The following is a 22965-nucleotide window of genomic DNA, read 5'->3' on the forward strand; positions in this document are numbered from 1 at the left end:
GTCTACAGGGCTGTGCAACTTAAATGAACTGATTAACAGGGCTGTGCAACATCACTGAACTGATCTACAGGGCTGTGCAACATCAATGAACTGATTAACAGGACTGTGCAACATCAATGAACTGATTAACAGGACTGTGCAACTTCAATAAACTGATTAACAGGGCTGTGCAACATCACTGAACTGGTCTACAGGGCTGTGCAACATCAATGAACTGATTAACAGGGCTGTGCAACATCACTGAACTGATCTACAGGGCTGTGCAACATCAATGAACTGATTAACAGGGCTGTGCAACAACACTGAACTGGTCTACAGGGCTGTGCAACATAAATGAACTGATTAACAGGGCTGTGCAACATCACTGAACTGATCTACAGGGCTGTGCAACATCAATGAACTGATTAACACGGCTGTGCAACATCAATGAACTGATTAACAGGACTGTGCAACATCAATGAACTGATTAACAGGACTGTGCAACATCAATGAACTGATTAACAGGACTGTGCAACATCAATGAACTGATTAACACGGCTGTGCAACATCAATGAACTGATTAACAGGACTGTGCAACATCAATGAACTGATTAACAGGACTGTGCAACATCAATGAACTGATTAACAGGGCTGTGCAACATCAATGAACTGATTAACAGGGCTGTGCAACATCACTGAACTGATTAACAGGGCTGTGCAACATCAATGAACTGATTAACAGGACTGTGCAACATCAATGAACTGATTAACAGGGCTGTGCAACATCACTGAACTGATTAATAGGGCTGTGCAACATCACTGAACTGGTCTACAGGGCTGTGCAACTTAAATGAACTGATTAACAGGGCTGTGCAACATCACTGAACTGATCTACAGGGCTGTGCAACATCAATGAACTGATTAACAGGACTGTGCAACATCAATGAACTGATTAACAGGACTGTGCAACTTCAATAAACTGATTAACAGGGCTGTGCAACATCACTGAACTGGTCTACAGGGCTGTGCAACATCAATGAACTGATTAACAGGGCTGTGCAACATCACTGAACTGATCTACAGGGCTGTGCAACATCAATGAACTGATTAACAGGGCTGTGCAACAACACTGAACTGGTCTACAGGGCTGTGCAACATAAATGAACTGATTAACAGGGCTGTGCAACATCACTGAACTGATCTACAGGGCTGTGCAACATCAATGAACTGATTAACACGGCTGTGCAACATCAATGAACTGATTAACAGGACTGTGCAACATCAATGAACTGATTAACAGGACTGTGCAACATCAATGAACTGATTAACAGGACTGTGCAACATCAATGAACTGATTAACACGGCTGTGCAACATCAATGAACTGATTAACAGGACTGTGCAACATCAATGAACTGATTAACAGGACTGTGCAACATCAATGAACTGATTAACAGGGCTGTGCAACATCAATGAACTGATTAACAGGGCTGTGCAACATCACTGAACTGATTAACAGGGCTGTGCAACATCAATGAACTGGTCTACAGGGCTGTGCAACATCAATGAACTGATTAACAGGACTGTGCAACATCAATGAACTGATTAACAGGACTGTGCAACATCAATGAACTGATTAACAGGGCTGTGCAACATCAATGAACTGGTCTACAGGGCTGTGCAACATCACTGAACTGATCTCAGTATTAAAAAGGATCAGCAATAGAAAAGTCACAATAATTGTACTCACAATCCATGTTTGTTCTCCAAGTGTTCAGCATGGACAACATCATTTTGAATAGTAATAATAAATATAATTACACCCCCCCACCCCCTTACGCGCAGGATTCTCACAGGAATGAGGCACACCGTGTTTGTTGTACAAAGGGTGGATTTAGTTTCAGTGTCATAAAGTTCTGCTCCAAGCTAGTAGAACTTTGCTCCTCCTCTTCTTCTATTCAGCCAAAAGCTAAACTGCTGACTGGTCAGAATCTGCGTGTTGATTGTCAGGCCTCAGAAAGTCCTAATGTCTGGTCTTATTACAGTTTTTCCTGCTGACTGTGCTCCCAAAGCACCTTGACATCATTAAGAAGACCTTCTCTTGGAAGTCTTTCACCTTTCTCACAACCATTCTTTCTCCAGCAGGTCACATCTGGCATGGAAACTGCAGAGCGAGTACAATTCTTTCATATTTCACTTTTACCCCCAAGTGCTGTCTTTCATACCAAACCTCCTCTTCCAGTCCATTCCAGCCCGACAATTGCAGTCACAGCTCTTTGGTCTTGCCCGTGGTGGCATGGAAGTTAGAATGAATATTTATTTATAGCCATCATTTTTCAAACGGTAGTTATTCTACAAACTTGATCTGTTCTTCAGTCCCCCGTCAAAAGGAGGCCAAGAACAGCGCCTCAAATCCCAGAGTGAGTGGCACTGGGAGCAGGGTGGGTGAAGTGTCTTGCCCAAGGACTCTGCGGCAGTGACTGACACTACATGGCACACAACTTGAAGGAGCTGGCATGACAGTTTGCTGGTAGAATTCACTTCACCAGGACCTCTAGCAGTTCATCTCACTCCAAAACGTCTGCCATGATGGTCTGTCAGCTACATTGACACAACCATTGTCCTGGGACTTGGTCCTCCATTATCAGTGATTGCAAATCCCTGGTCCAACCCCAGCCACAATGACACCTCCATCCTCTCAATCCAATCATCCCTCGCAGCTTTTCCAACCCCGAAAAAGTTGCGGATCATTGCAGTCTCTCTCGCAAAGATCGGCTCATCTCTGCCGCAAACCAGCAGATCTACAATCCTCCGCAGGAACTGCCTCCTCTGTTCCTCCACCCACCCCGGCCTTTCAAGCCTGTCCTGATCCCACAAACCTAACCCTGGAGGAGTCCACCTTGTCGAGGAAAGACCGGCCACCACCCAGCTCCAGGGCAATGGGTAACACCATGGAGACAGTGTGAGGACCAAGGAGGTCGACTGAGGAAGAGTCCGCCTAACATCTCTCGCTCTGGTGCCCTGCACTGCTCCCATTTCGGTAGTGCTGATCACTGGGCAAGTCCTTTAAGGAAATCAGCAGGCATCCGAAAGCAAGACAAGCGCTTCTGAGGGTCCTGCTGGCCTAAAAGGATGGACGGTCTTCATGAGGAGAGAAACCTACTTTGGGATGAACCTTGACACGGTCCTCGTCACAGACAGAAGTGACATGCCTTCTAACCACGCCAGAGTGTCCATTATGGACCATACCTTTATCATTATTATGATGGACCATACCTTCATCATTATTATGATGGACCATGCCTTTATTATTATTATTATTATTATACCTTTATTATTTTTTTATGGACCATACCTCTATTATGATGATGGAACATACCTTGATAGCTGCAGTGGCGATCTGGAGGTGATGGAGTCTCCTAAGTGTGCTTTCTCGATCTGTGAAGTATGAAGCAGCTAACTGGTGCAGCAGCTCCAGAGAAACCACATTACTGCTGCTGTTGTTGTTGTTGTTGTTGTTGCCTTCCCACTTCTTGTTCAGCTTCTGTTTGTCCAAGAAGATGGTCAGAGACTCCTCCCCTGAGGAAGAGGAAATGACACGCTCATTTTTATTCTTCAAACGTGCTCGTTAACCATCAACAGGTTTCTGCGATGAGGAAAAAGGTCATATGTTGAAATTGATACAGACAATATTTCCTCATCTTTCTTCCAGTCACATTGTTGCCATGACGACGCCTTGGTGACGTCCTGAGGATAGCAGCTGACTGCTGGGATAGACCGGAGTACAAAATCTGCTCACACAACGTGAATGGATGAATGACAAGGTAGATGGATGGATGAATGATGAATGATGGGGTAGATGGATGGATGAATGGATGAATAATAGGGTAGATGGATTGATGAATGACAGGGTAGATGGATGTATGAATTACAAGTCTTGAACACTGTCTTCATCACTGCTAAATGGGTTGAATGGTAAATGGGTCAAACAAAAATGGGTTAAATAGTAAATGGGTCAAAGGGTAAATGGGTCAAATGGTAAATGGGTTACAATTGTATCGCACGTTTCTACCTTCAAGGCACTCAAAGCGCTTTGACACTATTTCTACATTCACACAGCAAATAGTCTTTGGTCCACATGTTGGTGTGTGAAGTGAATCGTAGCAAGTGAGGACCAGCCACATGTTGGTGTGTGAAGTGAACCGTACCAGGTGAGTACCAGCCACACCTTGGTGTGTGAAGTGAAGCGTACCAAGTGAGGACCAGCCACATGTTGGTGTGTAAAGTAAACCGTACCAAGTGAGGACCAGCCACATGTTGGTGTGTGAAGTGAACCGTACCAAGTAAAGACCAGCCACACCTTGGTGTGTGAAGTGAACCGTACCAAGTGAGGACCAGCCACTAGTTGGTGTGTGAAGTGAATCGTACCAAGTGAGGACCAGCCACATGTTGGTGTGTGAAGTGAACCGTACCAGGTGAGGACCAGCCACACCTTGGTGTGTGAAGTGAACCATACCAAGTGAGGACCAGCCACACCTTGGTGTGTGAAGTGAAGCGTACCAAGAGAGGAACAGCCACATGTTGGTGTGTGAAGTGAAGCGTACCAAGTGAGGACCAGCCATGTGTTGGTGTGTGAGGTGAAGCGTACCAAGTGAGGACCAGCCACATAATGGTGTGTGAAAGGAATCGTACCAAGTGAGGATCAGCCACATGTTGGTGTGTGAAGTGAAGCGTACCAAGTGAGGACCAGCCACATGTTGGTGTGTGAAGTGAACCGTACCAAGTAAAGACCAGCCACACCTTGGTGTGTGAAGTGAATTGTACCAAGTGAGACCAGCCACATGTTGGTGTGTGAAGTGAACCGTACCAGGTGAGGACCAGCCACACCTTGGTGTGTGAAGTGAAGCGTACCAAGTGAGGACCAGCCACATGTTGGTGTGTAAAGTAAACCGTACCAAGTGAGGACCAGCCACATGTTGGTGTGTGAAGTGAACCGTACCAAGTAAAGACCAGCCACACCTTGGTGTGTGAAGTGAACCGTACCAAGTGAGGACCAGCCACTAGTTGGTGTGTGAAGTGAATCGTACCAAGTGAGGACCAGCCACATGTTGATGTGTGAAGTGAACCGTACCAGGTGAGGACCAGCCACACCTTGGTGTGTGAAGTGAACCATACCAAGTGAGGACCAACCACATGTTGGTGTGTGAAGTGAAGCGTACCAAGTGAGGACCAGCCACATAATGGTGTGTGAAGGGAATCGTACCAAGTGAGGATCAGCCACATGTTGGTGTGTGAAGTGAAGCGTACCAAGTGAGGACCAGCCACATGTTGGTGTGTGAAGTGAACCATACCAAGTGAGGACCAGCCACAAGATGGTGTGTGAAGTGAATCGTACCAAGTGAGGACCAGCCACATGTTGGTGTGTGAAGTGAACCATACCAAGTGAGGACCAGTCACATGTTGGTGTGTGAAGTGAAGCGTACCAAGTGAGGACCAGCCACACCTTGGTGTGTGAAGTGAACCAAACCAAGTGAGGACCAGCCACATGTTGGTGTGTGAAGTGAAGCGTACCAAGTGAGGACCAGCCACATGTTGGTGTGTGAAGTGAAGCATACCAACTGAGGACCAGCCACACCTTGGTGTGTGAAGTGAACCGTACCAAGTGAGGACCAGTCACACGTTGGTGTGTGAAGTGAAGCGTACCAAGTGAGGACCAGCCACACCTTGGTGTGTAAAGTGAACCGTACCAAGTGAGGAACAGCCACATGTTGGTGTGTGAAGTGAAGCGTACCAAGTGAGGACAAGCCACATGTTGGTGTGTGAAGTGAATCGTACCAAGTGAGGACCAGCCACACCTTGGTGTGTGAAGTGAACCAAACCAAGTGAGGACCAGCCACATGTTGGTGTGTGAAGTGAAGCGTACCAAGTGAGGAACAGCCACATGTTGGTGTGTGAAGTGAAGCGTACCAAGTGAGGACCAGCCACATGTTGGTGTGTGAAGTGACTCGTACCAAGTGAGGACCAGCCACACCTTGGTGTGTGAAGTGAACCATACCAAGTGAGGACCAGCCACATGTTGGTGTGTGAAGTGAATCGTACCAAGTGAGGACCAGCCACACCTTGGTGTGTGAAGTGAACCATACAAAGTGAGGACCAGCCACATGTTGGTGTGTGAAGTGAAGCGTACCAAATGAGGAACAGCCACATGTTGGTGTGTGAAATGAAGCGTACCAAGTGAGGACCAGCCACATGTTGGTGTGTGAAGTGAATTGTACCAGGTGAGGACCAGCCACATGTTGGTGTGTGAAGTGAACCATACCAAGTGAGGACCAGCCACAAGATGGTGTGTGAAGTGAATCGTACCAAGTGAGGACCAGCCACATGTTGGTGTGTGAAGTGAACCATACCAAGTGAGGACCAGCCACAAGATGGTGTGTGAAGTGAATCGTACCAAGTGAGGACCAGCCACATGTTGGTGTGTAAAGGGAACCGTACCATGTGAGGACCAGTCACATGTTGGTGTGTGAAGTGAAGCGTACCAAGTGAGGACCAGCCACACCTTGGTGTGTGAAGTGAACCAAACCAAGTGAGGACCAGCCACATGTTGGTGTGTGAAGTGAAGCGTACCAAGTGAGGACCAGCCACATGTTGGTGTGTGAAGTGAAGCGTACCAAGTGAGGAACAGCCACATGTTGGTGTGTGAAGTGAAGCGTACCAAGTGAGGACCAGCCACATGTTGGTGTGTGAAGTGACTCGTACCAAGTGAGGACCAGCCACACCTTGGTGTGTGAAGTGAACCATACCAAGTGAGGACCAGCCACATGTTGGTGTGTGAAGTGAATCGTACCAAGTGAGGACCAGCCACACCTTGGTGTGTGAAGTGAACCATACCAAGTGAGGACCAGCCACATGTTGGTGTGTGAAGTGAAGCGTACCAAGTGAGGAACAGCCACATGTTGGTGTGTGAAGTGAAGCGTACCAAGTGAGGACAAGCCACATGTTGGTGTGTGAAGTGAATCGTACCAGGTGAGGACCAGCCACAACTTGGTGTGTGAAGTGAACCGTACCAAGTGAGCACCAGCCACATGATGGTGTGTGAAGGGAATCGTAGCAAGTGAGGACCAGCCACATGTTGGTGTGTGAAGTGAACCATACCAAGTGAGGACCAGCCCCAGGTTGGTGTGTGAAGTGAAGCGTACCAAGTGAGGACCAGCCACATGTTGCTGTGTGAAGTGAAGCGTAGCAAGTGAGGACCAGCCACACCTTGGTGTGTGAAGTGAATCATACCAAGTGAGGACCAGCCACACCTTGGTGTGTGAAGTGAATCGTACCAAGTGAGGACCAGCCACACCTTGCTGTGTGAAGTGAATCGTACCAAGTGAGGACCAGCCACACCTTGGTGTGTGAAGTGAATCGTACCAAGTGAGGACCAGCCACATGTTGGTGTGTGAAGTGAATCGTACCAAGTGAGGACCAGCCACACCTTGGTGTGTGAAGTGAATCGTACCAAGTGAGGACCAGCCACATGTTGGTGTGTGAAGTGAATCGTACCAGGTGAGGACCAGCCACACCTTGGTGTGTGAAGTGAATCGTACCAAGTGAGGACCAGCCACATGTTGGTGTGTGAAGTGAATCGTACCAAGTGAGGACCAGCCACATGTTGGTGTGTGAAGTGAATCGTACCAGGTGAGGACCAGCCACACCTTGGTGTGTGAAGTGAATCGTACCAAGTGAGGACCAGCCACGTGTTGGTGTGTGAAGTGAATCGTACCAAGTGAGGACCAGCCACATGTTGGTGTGTGAAGTGAATCGTACCAAGTGAGGACCAGCCACACCTTGGTGTGTGAAGTGAATCATACCAAGTGAGGACCAGCCACACCTTGGTGTGTGAAGTGAATCGTACCAAGTGAGGACCAGCCACACCTTGGTGTGTGAAGTGAATCGTACCAAGTGAGGACCAGCCACATGTTGGTGTGTGAAGTGAATCGTACCAGGTGAGGACCAGCCACACCTTGGTGTGTGAAGTGAATCGTACCAAGTGAGGACCAGCCACACCTTGGTGTGTGAAGTGAATCGTACCAAGTGAGGACCAGCCACATGTTGGTGTGTGAAGTGAATCGTACCAGGTGAGGACCAGCCACACCTTGGTGTGTGAAGTGAATCGTACCAAGTGAGGACCAGCCACATGTTGGTGTGTGAAGTGAATCGTACCAAGTGAGGACCAGCCACATGTTGGTGTGTGAAGTGAATCGTACCAGGTGAGGACCAGCCACACCTTGGTGTGTGAAGTGAATCGTACCAAGTGAGGACCAGCCACGTGTTGGTGTGTGAAGTGAATCGTACCAAGTGAGGACCAGCCACATGTTGGTGTGTGAAGTGAATCGTACCAAGTGAGGACCAGTCACACCTTGGTGTGTGAAGTGAATCGTACCAGGTGAGGACCAGCCACACCTTGGTGTGTGAAGTGAATCGTACCAAGTGAGGACCAGCCACGTGTTGGTGTGTGAAGTGAATCGTACCAAGTGAGGACCAGCCACATGTTGGTGTGTGAAGTGAATCGTACCAAGTGAGGACCAGTCACACCTTGGTGTGTGAAGTGAAGCGTAGCAAGTGAGGACCAGTCAGGATGTTGCTGGAATGTAAGATGCAGGACTTGTGATTTATCATTTGTGAGCTGGGAGCTGTGTCGATACGGCAGACAGTCGTGTTTTGTGACTTCCTTCCATCTTCCAAGACCAGGGAAGAGGCAACAAGGAATCCAATAAAGTCGACACATGAATCGAAACTTGTCAGCTTGATCCATCTTTTCCTCTTTTCCTCCTTTCCATCCTTTCCTCCGCCCGATAAGTAGAGCTCATTAGGAGCTGGCCGATTGAAAAACAACCCAAGGGCTGTGATTGGATGTTACACTTCTGGCAGATGTGGTTGGATGTTAGACATCTGGGAGATGTGGTTGGATGTTACACTTCTGAGAGATGTGGTTGGATGTTAGACTTCTGATGTTTAACTTAAAGGAGAAAAGGTTTTTAAGGACAAAAGTATGCAATGCCGTGTGGACAAGAGGCACAACATAGACATAAGTTTGTGTTTGGTAAGTATCTGTGTTGGTGTGGACATGGTCTAAGATGTGTTTGGTAAGTATATGTGTTGGTGTGGACATGGTCTAAGATGTGTTTGGTAAGTATCTGTGTTGGTGTGGACATGGTCTAAGATGTGTTTGGTAAGTATATGTGTTGGTGTGGACATGGTCTAAGATGTGTTTGGTAAGTATCTGTGTTGGTGTGGACATGGTCTAAGATGTGTTTGGTAAGTATCTGTGTTGGTGTGGACATGGTCTAAGATGTGTTTGGTAAGTATCTGTGTTGGTGTGGACATGGTCTAAGATGTGTTTGGTAAGTATCTGTGTTGGTGTGGACATGGTCTAAGATGTGTTTGGTAAGTATCTGTGTTGGTGTGGACATGGTCTAAGATGTGTTTGGTAAGTATCTGTGTTGGTGTGGACATGGTCTAAGATGTGTTTGGTAAGTATCTGTGTTGGTGTGGACATGGTCTAAGATGTGTTTGGTAAGTATCTGTGTTGGTGTGGACATGGTCTAAGATGTGTTTGGTAAGTATCTGTGTTGGTGTGGACATGGTCTAAGATGTGTTTGGTAAGTATCTGTGTTGGTGTGGACATGGGTTAAGATGTGGACATGGTCTAGGGTGTGGACATGGTCTAAGGTGTGGACATGGTGATAGATGTTTGCTTCTTTCTGCAGACTTTGTGATGACTTTTAAGCAAAATAAGAATTTCTCTCCCAACTAGAAGCAGACTTTATCGTTATTGGAGTGTAAAAGCTCTTCTTACCTCCGAGAGTAGCCGACGCCAGAAAGTGAGTCCCGTACTTCTTGATGAGGTTTTCGTTGATCAGCTGTAAGGTTGGCCGTCGCCCCAGCAACCGCAGGTTGCGTAAAAACTCTGGTGCTAAAGGTAAAGACGCTTTGAAGAGGTCCCGCTTTTCTGTGGCCAAGCTGTTCACCTTCCAGTGGCTGAACTCCCTGGCATGAGGAAAACAACAACGTCATTGCACACTCAAACACAATGTCAATACACACTCAAACACAACACCTCCATTACACACTCAAACACAACACCGTCATTGCACACTCAAACACAATGTCAATACACACTCAAACACAACACCGTCATTGCACACTCAAACACAATGTCAATACACACTCAAACACAACACCGTCATTGCACACTCAAACACAATGTCAATACACACTCAAACACAACACCGTCATTACACACTCAAACACAACACCGTCATTGCACACTCAAACACAATGTCAATACACACTCAAACACAACACCGTCATTGCACACTCAAACACAATGTCAATACACACTCAAACACAACACCGTCATTGCACAATCAAACACAATGTCAATACACACTCAAACACAACACCGCCATTACACACTCAAACACAACACCGTCATTGCACACTCAAACACAATATCAATACACACTCAAACACAACACCGTCATTGCACAATCAAACACAATGTCAATACACACTCAAACACAACACCGTCATTGCACACTCAAACACAATGTCAATACACACTCAAACACAACACCGCCATTACACACTCAAACACAACACCGTCATTGCACACTCAAACGCAATGTCAATACACACTCAAACACAACACCGTCATTGCACAATCAAACACAATGTCAATACACACTCAAACACAACACCGCCATTACACACTCAAACACAACACCGTCATTGCACACTCAAACACAATATCAATACACACTCAAACACAACACCGTCATTGCACAATCAAACACAATGTCAATACACACTCAAACACAACACCGCCATTACACACTCAAACACAACACCGTCATTGCACACTCAAACACAATATCAATACACACTCAAACACAACACCGTCATTGCACAATCAAACACAATGTCAATACACACTCAAACACAACACCGTCATTGCACAATCAAACACAATGTCAATACACACTCAAACACAACACCGCCATTACACACTCAAACACAACACCGTCATTGCACACTCAAACGCAATGTCAATACACACTCAAACACAACACCGTCATTGCACAATCAAACACAATATCAATACACACTCAAACACAACACCGTCATTGCACAATCAAACACAATGTCAATACACACTCAAACACAACACCGTCATTGCACAATCAAACACAATGTCAATACACACTCAAACACAACACCGCCATTACACACTCAAACACAACACCGTCATTGCACACTCAAACGCAATGTCAATACACACTCAAACACAACACCGTCATTGCACACTCAAACACAATGTCAATACACACTCAAACACAACACCGTCATTGCACAATCAAACACAATGTCAATACACACAAACACAACACCGTCATTACACACTCAAACACAACACCGTCATTGCACACTCAAACACAATGTCAATACACACTCAAACACAACACCGCCATTACACACTCAAACACAACACCGTCATTGCACACTCAAACGCAATGTCAATACACACTCAAACACAACACCGTCATTGCACAATCAAACACAATGTCAATACACACTCAAACACAACACCGCCATTACACACTCAAACACAACACCGTCATTGCACACTCAAACACAATATCAATACACACTCAAACACAACACCGTCATTGCACAATCAAACACAATGTCAATACACACTCAAACACAACACCGCCATTACACACTCAAACACAACACCGTCATTGCACACTCAAACACAATATCAATACACACTCAAACACAACACCGTCATTGCACAATCAAACACAATGTCAATACACACTCAAACACAACACCGTCATTGCACAATCAAACACAATGTCAATACACACTCAAACACAACACCGTCATTGCACAATCAAACACAATATCAATACACACTCAAACACAACACCGTCATTGCACAATCAAACACAATGTCAATACACACTCAAACACAACACCGCCATTACACACTCAAACACAACACCGTCATTGCACACTCAAACACAACAACCCCAATACACAATCAAACACACACTTAAACACACACATTGTCACACATTGTGTGTCAGAATTGGTATGACCACACAATAGTTCAATGATAACGAGGGGAAATGACACTGTTGTTGGCTCCCACAGGTAGGATTACTTGTTTCTCAACAGTTGTTTTTCTCACTACCACAGGGCAAAACCTTCCTTGCGCAGGCACACCCTCCTGGTTTTGGAGTATACATATTTGGGTTTCGGCACCAGTCGCTAGACTAGATGGGACCGAGCCAGGTCTAAGATTACATGTGACCGATCTAAGTCTAAGACTAGATGTGACCGATCTAAGTCTAAGAATAGATGTGATCTATCTAAATCTAAGACTAGATGTGACCGATCTAAGTCTAAGACTAGATGTGACCGATCTAAGTGTAAGACTAGATGTGACCAGTCTAAGTCTAAGACTAGATGTGACCGATCAAAGTCTAGGACTAGATGTGACCAAAATTAAGGCCAAGACTACATGGGACCAATCTAAGTCTGAGACTAGATGTGACCAATCTAAGTCCAAGACTAGATGTGACCGATCTAAGTCTAAGAATAGATGTGACCAATCTAAGTCTAAGACTAGATGTGACCAATCTAAGTCTAAGACTAGATGTGACCAATCTAAGTCTAAGACTAGATGTGACCGATCTAAGTCTAAGAATAGATGTGACCAATCTAAGTCTAAGACTAGATGTGACCAATCTAAGTCCAAGACTAGATGTGACCAATCTAAGTCTAAGACTAGATGTGACCAATCTAAGTCTAAGACTAGATGTGACCAGTCTAAGTCTAAGACTAGATGTGACCAATCTAAGTCCAAGACTAGATGTGAGTAGTCTAAGTCTAAGACTAGATGTGAGCAGTCTAAGTCTAAGACTAGATGTGTGTCATCACCACTGACTAGCTGTAATAGTGAGGACAACATGCTAACCACAACATATGCTAATAGTATGCAAATGACAACAGATAAGTGCAGCCTCCTTTTATTGCAGACTTTCCTGATACATACAACTTTTACACACATACACACACACACACACACATACACACACACACACACACACACACACACACACACACACAGACAAGAACTTTATTTGTTCTGTGTGTGTGTGTGTGTGTGTGTGTGTGTGTGTGTGTGTGTGTGTGTGTGTGTGTGTGTGTGTGTGTGTGTGTGTGTGTGTGTGTGTGTGTGTGTGTGTGTGTGTGTGTGTGTGTGTGTGTGTGTGTCCATGGCCTTTCCAACCCCCCCAAGTTTGTAAGGACAACTTTATTGGAAAGCACAGAGTCACAAAGTTACTGTGCGGCTGCAATAATAAGAAAAGGTCCTAAAGTCCCAGGACAGGACGCCAGGAGCATCAACAACACCCGACCTAAAAGCAAGAAGATCTCTTCGCATGTCTGGCATGTCTGGCATGTCTGGCATGGGTCGCAGGTGCACCGTTGTGATTGGAAATCATCATAATAGTAAATAATCATTAAAATAGTAAATAATAATGCATGACTTGAATATGCACTATTGGGGACCAGGCAGGCTCATTCTGCAAACATTGAACATAAACCACGACGACGTAAGACTTGAAGAGCGAACATAAACCACGACAACGTAAGACTTGAAGATTGAACATAAACCATAACAACGTAAGAATTGAACACTGATCATAAACCATGACAACGTAAGACTTGAACATTAAACATGAACCATGACAAGGTAAGACTTGAACACTGATCATAAACCATGACAACGTAAGACTTGAACATTGACCATAGACTATGACAAGGTACGACTTGAAGATTGAACATAAACCATAACAACGTAAGACTTGAACACTGATCATAAACCATGACAACGTAAGACTTGAACATTGACCATAGACTATGACAAGGTACGACTTGAACATTGAACATAAACCATGACAACACAAGACTTGAACATTGAACATAAACCATGACAAGGTAAGACTTGAACATTAAACATGAACCATGACAAGGTAAGACTTGAACACTGATCATAAACCATGACAACGTAAGACTTGAACATTGACCATAGACTATGACAAGGTACGACTTGAAGATTGAACATAAACCATAACAACGTAAGACTTGAACACTGATCATAAACCATGACAACGTAAGACTTGAACATTGACCATAGACTATGACAAGGTACGACTTGAACATTGAACATAAACCATGACAACACAAGACTTGAACATTGAACATAGACCATGACAAGGTAAGACTTGAACATTAAACATAAACCGTGACAAGGTAAGACTTGAACACTGATCATAAACCATGACAACGTAAGACTTGAACATTGACCATAGACTATGACAAGGTACGACTTGAACATTGAACATAAACCATGACAACACAAGACTTGAACATTGAACATAAACCATGACAAGGTAAGACTTGAACATTACACATTAACCATGACAAGGTAAGACTTGAACATTGAACATAAACCATGACAACACAAGACTTGAACATTGAACATAAACCATGACAAGGTAAGACTTGAACATTAAACATAAACCATGACAAGGTAAGACTTGAACATTGAACATAAACCATGACAAGGTAAGACTTTAACATTGAACATAAACCATGACAAGGTAAGACTTGAACATCGAACAAAAACCATGACAACATAAGACTTGAAGATTGAACATAAACCATGACAACGTAAAACTTGAAGATTGAACATAAACCATGACAACGTAAGCCTTGAAGATTGAACATAAACCATGACAACGTAAGACTTGAAGACTGAACATAAACCATGACAACGTAAGACTTGAACATTGAACATAAACTATGACAATGTAAGACTTGAAGATTAAACATAAACCATGACAACGTAAGACTTGAAGATTGAACATAAACCATGACAACGTAAGCCTTGAAGATTGAACATAAACCATGACAACGTAAGACTTGAAGACTGAACATAAACCATGACAACGTAAGACTTGAACATTGAACATAAACCATGACAATGAAAGACTTGAAGATTGAACATAAACCATGACAACGTAAGACTTGAAGATTGAACATAAACCATGACAATGTAAGACTTGAAGATTGAACATAAACCATGACAGTGTAAGACTTGAAGATTGAACATAAACCATGACAATGTAAGACTTGAAGATTGAACATAAAGCAGGATCGCAGTGAGACCTGCCTGAGGGAGTGTGTGGTCAAATGAGAGCTTCATTAGGAGACGGAACATAATAAATGTCTGCTGCCTGGCCAACAGTCCCAGGAGTTATCATTAAAACTGGACTATTGTGTGCAACTAAAACTAACCCTTTTGTTTCCTGTCACTTCTAGCACAAGTCCACTCTCTCCACTTGCAGCACAACTAGAAGAAACCACATGTCTGACAAACAATCTACTCCAAATATACAACATCATATGGACCAAAAATTGCTTCATGTTTATATGATGGCATGAAGGCATGATGGCATGATGGCATGATGGCATGAAGGCATGATGGCATGAAGGTATGATGACATGAAGGCATGATGGCATGATGGCATGATGGCATGAAGGCATGATGGCATGATGGCATGATGGCATGAAGGCATGAAGGCATGAAGGTATGATGACATGAAGGCATGATGGCATGATGGCATGATGGCATGATGGCATGAAGGCATGATGACATGATGGCATAATGACATGAAGGCATGATGGCATGATGACATGATGGCATGAAGGCATGAAGGCATGAAGGCATGATGGCATGATGACATGATGGCATGAAGGCATGAAGGCATGATGGCATGATTACTTGATGGCATGATGACATGATGGCATGTTGACATGAAGGCATGATGACATGATGGCATGAAGGCATGTTGACATGATGACATGTTGACATGAAGGCATGATGGCATGAAGGCATGAAAATAACATAGTATTTATTGTTTTAAAAGAGACAAACTACAACAATTGGTCAAGTTACTTTTACTAACACTAATAGTGTTTATTCTTTAAAGGAGACCAACTACAACAATTGTTCAAGTAACTTTTACTTACCCTAATAGTGTTTATTCAATAAAGGAGACAAACTACAACAATTAGTCAAGTTACTTTTACTTACCCTAATAGTGTTTATTCAATAAAGGAGACAAACTACAACAATTAGTCAAGTTACTTTTACTTACCCTAATAGTGTTTATTCTTTAAAGGAGACACACTACAACAATTAGTCAAGTTACTTTTACAAACACTAATAGTGTTTATTCTTTAAAGGAGACAAACTACAACAATTAGTCAAGTTACTTTTACAAACACTAATAGTGTTTATTCTTTAAAGGAGACAAACTACAACAATTGGTCAAGTTACTTTTACTAACACTAATAGTGTTTATTCTTTAAAGGAGACAAACTACAACAATTAGTCAAGTTACTTTTACTAACACTAATAGTGTTTATTCTTTAAAGGAGACAAACTACAACAATTAGTCAAGTTACTTTTACTTACCCTAATAGTGTTTATTCTTTAAAGGAGACACACTACAACAATTAGTCAAGTTACTTTTACAAACACTAATAGTGTTTATTCTTTAAAGGAGACAAACTACAACAATTGGTCAAGTTACTTTTACTAACACTAATAGTGTTTATTCTTTAAAGGAGACAAACTACAACAATTAGTCAAGTTACTTTTACTAACACTAATAGTGTTTATTCTATAAAGGAGACAAACTACAACAATTAGCCAAGTTACTTTTACAAACACTAATAGTGTTTATTCTTTAAAGGAGACAAACTACAACAATTGGTCAAGTTACTTTTACTAACACTAATAGTGTTTATTCTTTAAAGGAGACAAACTACAACAATTAGTCAAGTTACTTTTACAAACACTAATAGTGTTTATTCTTTAAAGGAGACAAACTACAACAATTAGTCAAGTTACTTTTACTAACACTAATAGTGTTTATTCTTTAAAGGAGACAAACTACAACAATTAGTCAAGTTACTTTTACAAACACTAATAGTGTTTATTCTTTAAAGGAGACAAACTACAACAATTAGTCAAGTTACTTTTACAAACACTAATAGTGTTTATTCTTTAAAGGAGACAAACTACAACAATTGGTCAAGTTACTTTTACTAACACTAATAGTGTTTATTCTTTAAAGGAGACAAACTACAACAATTAGTCAAGTTACTTTTACTAACACTAATAGTGTTTATTCTTTAAAGGAGACAAACTACAACAATTAGTCAAGTTACTTTTACTTACCCTAATAGTGTTTATTCTTTAAAGGAGACACACTACAACAATTAGTCAAGTTACTTTTACAAACACTAATAGTGTTTATTCTTTAAAGGAGACAAACTACAACAATTAGTCAAGTTACTTTTACAAACACTAATAGTGTTTATTCTTTAAAGGAGACAAACTACAACAATTGGTCAAGTTACTTTTACTAACACTAATAGTGTTTATTCTTTAAAGGAGACAAACTACAACAATTAGCCAAGTTACTTTTACAAACACTAATAGTGTTTATTCTTTAAAGGAGACAAACTACAACAATTGGTCAAGTTACTTTTACTAACACTAATAGTGTTTATTCTTTAAAGGAGACAAACTACAACAATTAGTCAAGTTACTTTTACTAACACTAATAGTGTTTATTCTTTAAAGGAGACAAACTACAACAATTAGTCAAGTTACTTTTACAAACACTAATAGTGTTTATTATTTAAAGGAGACAAACTACAACAATTAGTCAAGTTACTTTTACTAACATTAATAGTGTTTATTCTTTAAAGGAGACAAACTACAACAATTAGTGAAGTTACTTTTACTAACACTAATAGTGTTTATTCTTTAAAGGAGACAAACTAGAACAATTAGTCAAGTTACTTGAACTAACACTAATAGTGTTTATTCTTTAAAGGAGACAAACTAGAACAATTAGTCAAGTTACTTGAACTAACACTAATAGTGTTTATTCTTTAAAGGAGACAAACTACAACAATTAGTCAAGTTACTTTTACCAACACTAATAATATTTCTTGTTCAAAGGAGACACACTCCAAGGCTTAGTCCGTCACTTGCCCCCTTGACTATGGTTATATGTTCTTGGCAGCCGGTGGTTTGTGAAAGTGGATCATCAGGAGGGTTTTGACTGACGTCTTAGTCACTAAGAAAGTGGATCATCAGGAGGGTTTTGACTGATGGTTTAGTCACTAAGAAAGTGGATCATCAGGGGGGTTTTGACTGATGTCTTAGTCACTGACTTGTGTCCAAGGGAGGCTGAGAGGGTTTTGCTTCATTTCCTGGCGTCCTGGCTTTGTTCTCCAGGAGGAAAAAGAGTGCTAGCTGATGCAGAAAGATGATGATGATGAAGATGAAGATGAAGATGAAGACGAAGATGGCGTCCATGAAGCACTTTGCACCTGGACTTCAAATCTTCCTAAATAGAAAGTGTTGACTATGCAGATTTGCTCCGGGGGGGTTTCTGCATGGGAGAACATAACACCTGCCGCTAATTAGCTGTCAGCTCAAGTTGCCATCCACAGTGAAGACAATCCCCACTGCATGCCGTGCTAGAGACTAGAACTAGAACGTTCTATTGGGACACGTTCTGAATAAACAGCAAATGTGCATCTCGGAAGGAAATGAAGGACACTGCAGCTCAGCAACTTCACAATTCTCTCCACACACCCTCATCTTTTACCTGGTTTCTTCCCTCAGACTTAGTACTACCACTACTACTAGATTACTGACTTGGGTCCAAATATGTTCTGTCAGACTTAGTACTACCACTACTACTAGATTACTGACTTGGGTCCAAATATGTTCTGTCAGACTTAGTACTACCACTACTACTAGATTACTGACTTGGGTCCAAATATGTTCTGTCAGACTTAGTACTACCACTACTACTAGATTACTGACTTGGGTCCAAATATGTTCTGTCAGACTTAGTACTACCACTACTACTAGATTACTGACTTGGGTCCAAATATGTTCTGTCAGACTTAGTACTACCACTACTACTAGATTACTGACTTGGGTCCAAATATGTTCTGTCAGACTTAGTACTACCACTACTACTAGATTACTGACTTGGGTCCAAATATGTTCTGTCAGACTTACTACTACCACTACTACTAGATTACTGACTTGGGTCCAAATATGTTCTGTCAGACTTAGTACTACCACTACTACTAGATTACTGACTTGGGTCCAAATATGTTCTGTCAGACTTACTACTACCACTACTACTAGATTACTGACTCGGGTCCAAATATGTTCTGTCAGACTTAGTACTACCACTACTACTAGATTACTGACTTGGGTCCAAATATGTTCTGTCAGACTTAGTACTACCACTACTACTAGATTACTGACTTGGGTCCAAATATGTTCTGTCAGACTTAGTACTACCACTACTACTAGATTACTGACTCGGGTCCAAATATGTTCTGTCAGACTTAGTACTACCACTACTACTAGATTACTGACTTGGGTCCAAATATGTTCTGTCAGACTTACTACTACCACTACTACTAGATTACTGACTTGGGTCCAAATATGTTCTGTCAGACTTAGTACTACCACTACTACTAGATTACTGACTTGGGTCCAAATATGTTCTGTCAGACTTAGTACTACCACTACTACTAGATTACTGACTTGGGTCCAAATATGTTCTGTCAGACTTAGTACTACCACTACTACTACATTACTGACTTGGGTCCAAATATGTTCTGTCAGACTTACTACTACCACTACTACTAGATTACTGACTTGGGTCCAAATATGTTCTGTCAGACTTAGTACTACCACTACTACTAGATTACTGACTTGGGTCCAAATATGTTTTGTCAGACTTAGTACTACCACTACTACTACATTACTGACTTGGGTCCAAATATGTTCTGTCAGACTTACTACTACCACTACTACTAGATTACTGACTTGGGTCCAAATATGTTCTGTCAGACTTAGTACTACCACTACTACTACATTACTGACTTGGGTCCAAATATGTTCTGTCAGACTTACTACTACCACTACTACTAGCTTACTGACTTGGGTCCAAATATGTTCTGTCAGACTTACTACTACCACTACTACTAGCTTACTGACTTGGGTCCAAATATGTTCTGTCAGACTTACTACTACCACTACTACTAGATTACCGACTTGGGTCCAAATATGTTCTGTCAGACTTAGTACTACCACTACTACTAGATTACTGACTTGGGTCCAAATATGTTCTGTCAGACTTAGTACTACCACTACTACTAGATTACTGACTTGGGTCCAAATATGTTCTGTCAGACTTAGTACTACCACTACTACTAGATTACTGACTTGGGTCCAAATATGTTCTGTCAGACTTAGTACTACCACTACTACTAGATTACTGACTTGGGTCCAAATATGTTTTGTCAGACTTAGTACTACCACTACTACTACATTACTGACTTGGGTCCAAATATGTTCTGTCAGACTTACTACTACCACTACTACTAGATTACTGACTTGGGTCCAAATATGTTCTGTCAGACTTAGTACTACCACTACTACTACATTACTGACTTGGGTCCAAATATGTTCTGTCAGACTTAGTACTACCACTACTACTAGCTTACTGACTTGGGTCCAAATATGTTCTGTCAGACTTACTACTACCACTACTACTAGATTACCGACTTGGGTCCAAATATGTTCTGTCAGACTTAGTACTACCACTACTACTAGATTACCGACTTGGGTCCAAATATGTTCTGTCAGACTTAGTACTACCACTACTACTAGATTACTGACTTGGGTCCAAATATGTTCTGTCAGACTTAGTACTACCACTACTACTAGCTTACTGACTTGGGTCCAAATATGTTCTGTCAGACTTACTACTACCACTACTACTAGATTACTGACTTGGGTCCAAATATGTTCTGTCAGACTTAGTACTACCACTACTACTAGATTACTGACTTGGGTCCAAATATGTTCTGTCAGACTTACTACTACCACTACTACTAGCTTACTGACTTGGGTCCAAATATGTTCTGTCAGACTTACTACTACCACTACTACTAGATTACCGACTTGGGTCCAAATATGTTCTGTCAGACTTAGTACTACCACTACTACTAGATTACTGACTTGGGTCCAAATATGTTCTGTCAGACTTAGTACTACCACTACTACTAGATTACTGACTTGGGTCCAAATATGTTCTGTCAGACTTAGTACTACCACTACTACTAGATTACTGACTTGGGTCCAAATATGTTCTGTCAGACTTAGTACTACCACTACTACTAGATTACTGACTTGGGTCCAAATATGTTTTGTCAGACTTAGTACTACCACTACTACTACATTACTGACTTGGGTCCAAATATGTTCTGTCAGACTTACTACTACCACTACTACTAGATTACTGACTTGGGTCCAAATATGTTCTGTCAGACTTAGTACTACCACTACTACTACATTACTGACTTGGGTCCAAATATGTTCTGTCAGACTTAGTACTACCACTACTACTAGCTTACTGACTTGGGTCCAAATATGTTCTGTCAGACTTACTACTACCACTACTACTAGATTACCGACTTGGGTCCAAATATGTTCTGTCAGACTTAGTACTACCACTACTACTAGATTACCGACTTGGGTCCAAATATGTTCTGTCAGACTTAGTACTACCACTACTACTAGATTACTGACTTGGGTCCAAATATGTTCTGTCAGACTTAGTACTACCACTACTACTAGCTTACTGACTTGGGTCCAAATATGTTCTGTCAGACTTACTACTACCACTACTACTAGATTACTGACTTGGGTCCAAATATGTTCTGTCAGACTTAGTACTACCACTACTACTAGATTACTGACTTGGGTCCAAATATGTTCTGTCAGACTTACTACTACCACTACTACTAGCTTACTGACTTGGGTCCAAATATGTTCTGTCAGACTTACTACTACCACTACTACTAGATTACCGACTTGGGTCCAAATATGTTCTGTCAGACTTAGTACTACCACTACTACTAGATTACTGACTTGGGTCCAAATATGTTCTGTCAGACTTAGTACTACCACTACTACTACATTACTGACTTGGGTCCAAATATGTTCTGTCAGACTTACTACTACCACTACTACTAGATTACTGACTTGGGTCCAAATATGTTCTGTCAGACTTAGTACTACCACTACTACTACATTACTGACTTGGGTCCAAATATGTTCTGTCAGACTTAGTACTACCACTACTACTAGCTTACTGACTTGGGTCCAAATATGTTCTGTCAGACTTACTACTACCACTACTACTAGCTTACTGACTTGGGTCCAAATATGTTCTGTCAGACTTACTACTACCACTACTACTAGATTACCGACTTGTGTCCAAATATGTTCTGTCAGACTTAGTACTACCACTACTACTAGATTACTGACTTGGGTCCAAATATGTTCCGTCAGACTTACTACTACCACTACTACTAGATTACTGACTTGTGTCCAAATATGTTCTGTCAGACTTAGTACTACCACTACTACTAGATTACTGACTTGGGTCCAAATATATTCTGTCAGACTTAGTACTACCACTACTACTAGATTACTGACTTGGGTCCAAATATGTTCTGTCAGACTTAGTACTACCACTACTACTAGATTACTGACTTGGGTCCAAATATGTTCTGTCAGACTTAGTACTACCACTACTACTAGATTACTGACTTGGGTCCAAATATGTTCTGTCAGACTTAGAACTACCACTACTACTAGCTTACTGACTTGGGTCCAAATATGTTCTGTCAGACTTAGTACTACCACTACTACTAGATTACTTGTGTATAAGTAT

General features: G+C 42.0%; 1 protein-coding gene across 4 annotated transcripts in view; it reads right to left on the minus strand.

The window, feature by feature from the left end:
• The window catches only part of LOC133545263 (BMP/retinoic acid-inducible neural-specific protein 3-like), a 1164151-nt gene that overhangs the window by 1072937 nt on the left and 68249 nt on the right, over positions 1-22965 (minus strand). For all 4 annotated transcript variants that reach the window (XM_061890672.1, XM_061890669.1, XM_061890671.1 and 1 more), the window contains exons 3-4: positions 9825-10015; positions 3357-3556 (exon numbers count right to left, since the gene is read on the minus strand). In XM_061890672.1, the coding sequence (XP_061746656.1) occupies positions 3357-3556; positions 9825-10015 (391 nt within the window). The remainder of the gene's footprint in view (positions 1-3356; positions 3557-9824; positions 10016-22965) is intronic.

Source organism: Nerophis ophidion, linkage group LG28, assembly GCF_033978795.1.
Source record: "Nerophis ophidion isolate RoL-2023_Sa linkage group LG28, RoL_Noph_v1.0, whole genome shotgun sequence".
Classification (NCBI taxonomy): Eukaryota; Metazoa; Chordata; class Actinopteri; order Syngnathiformes; family Syngnathidae; genus Nerophis; species Nerophis ophidion.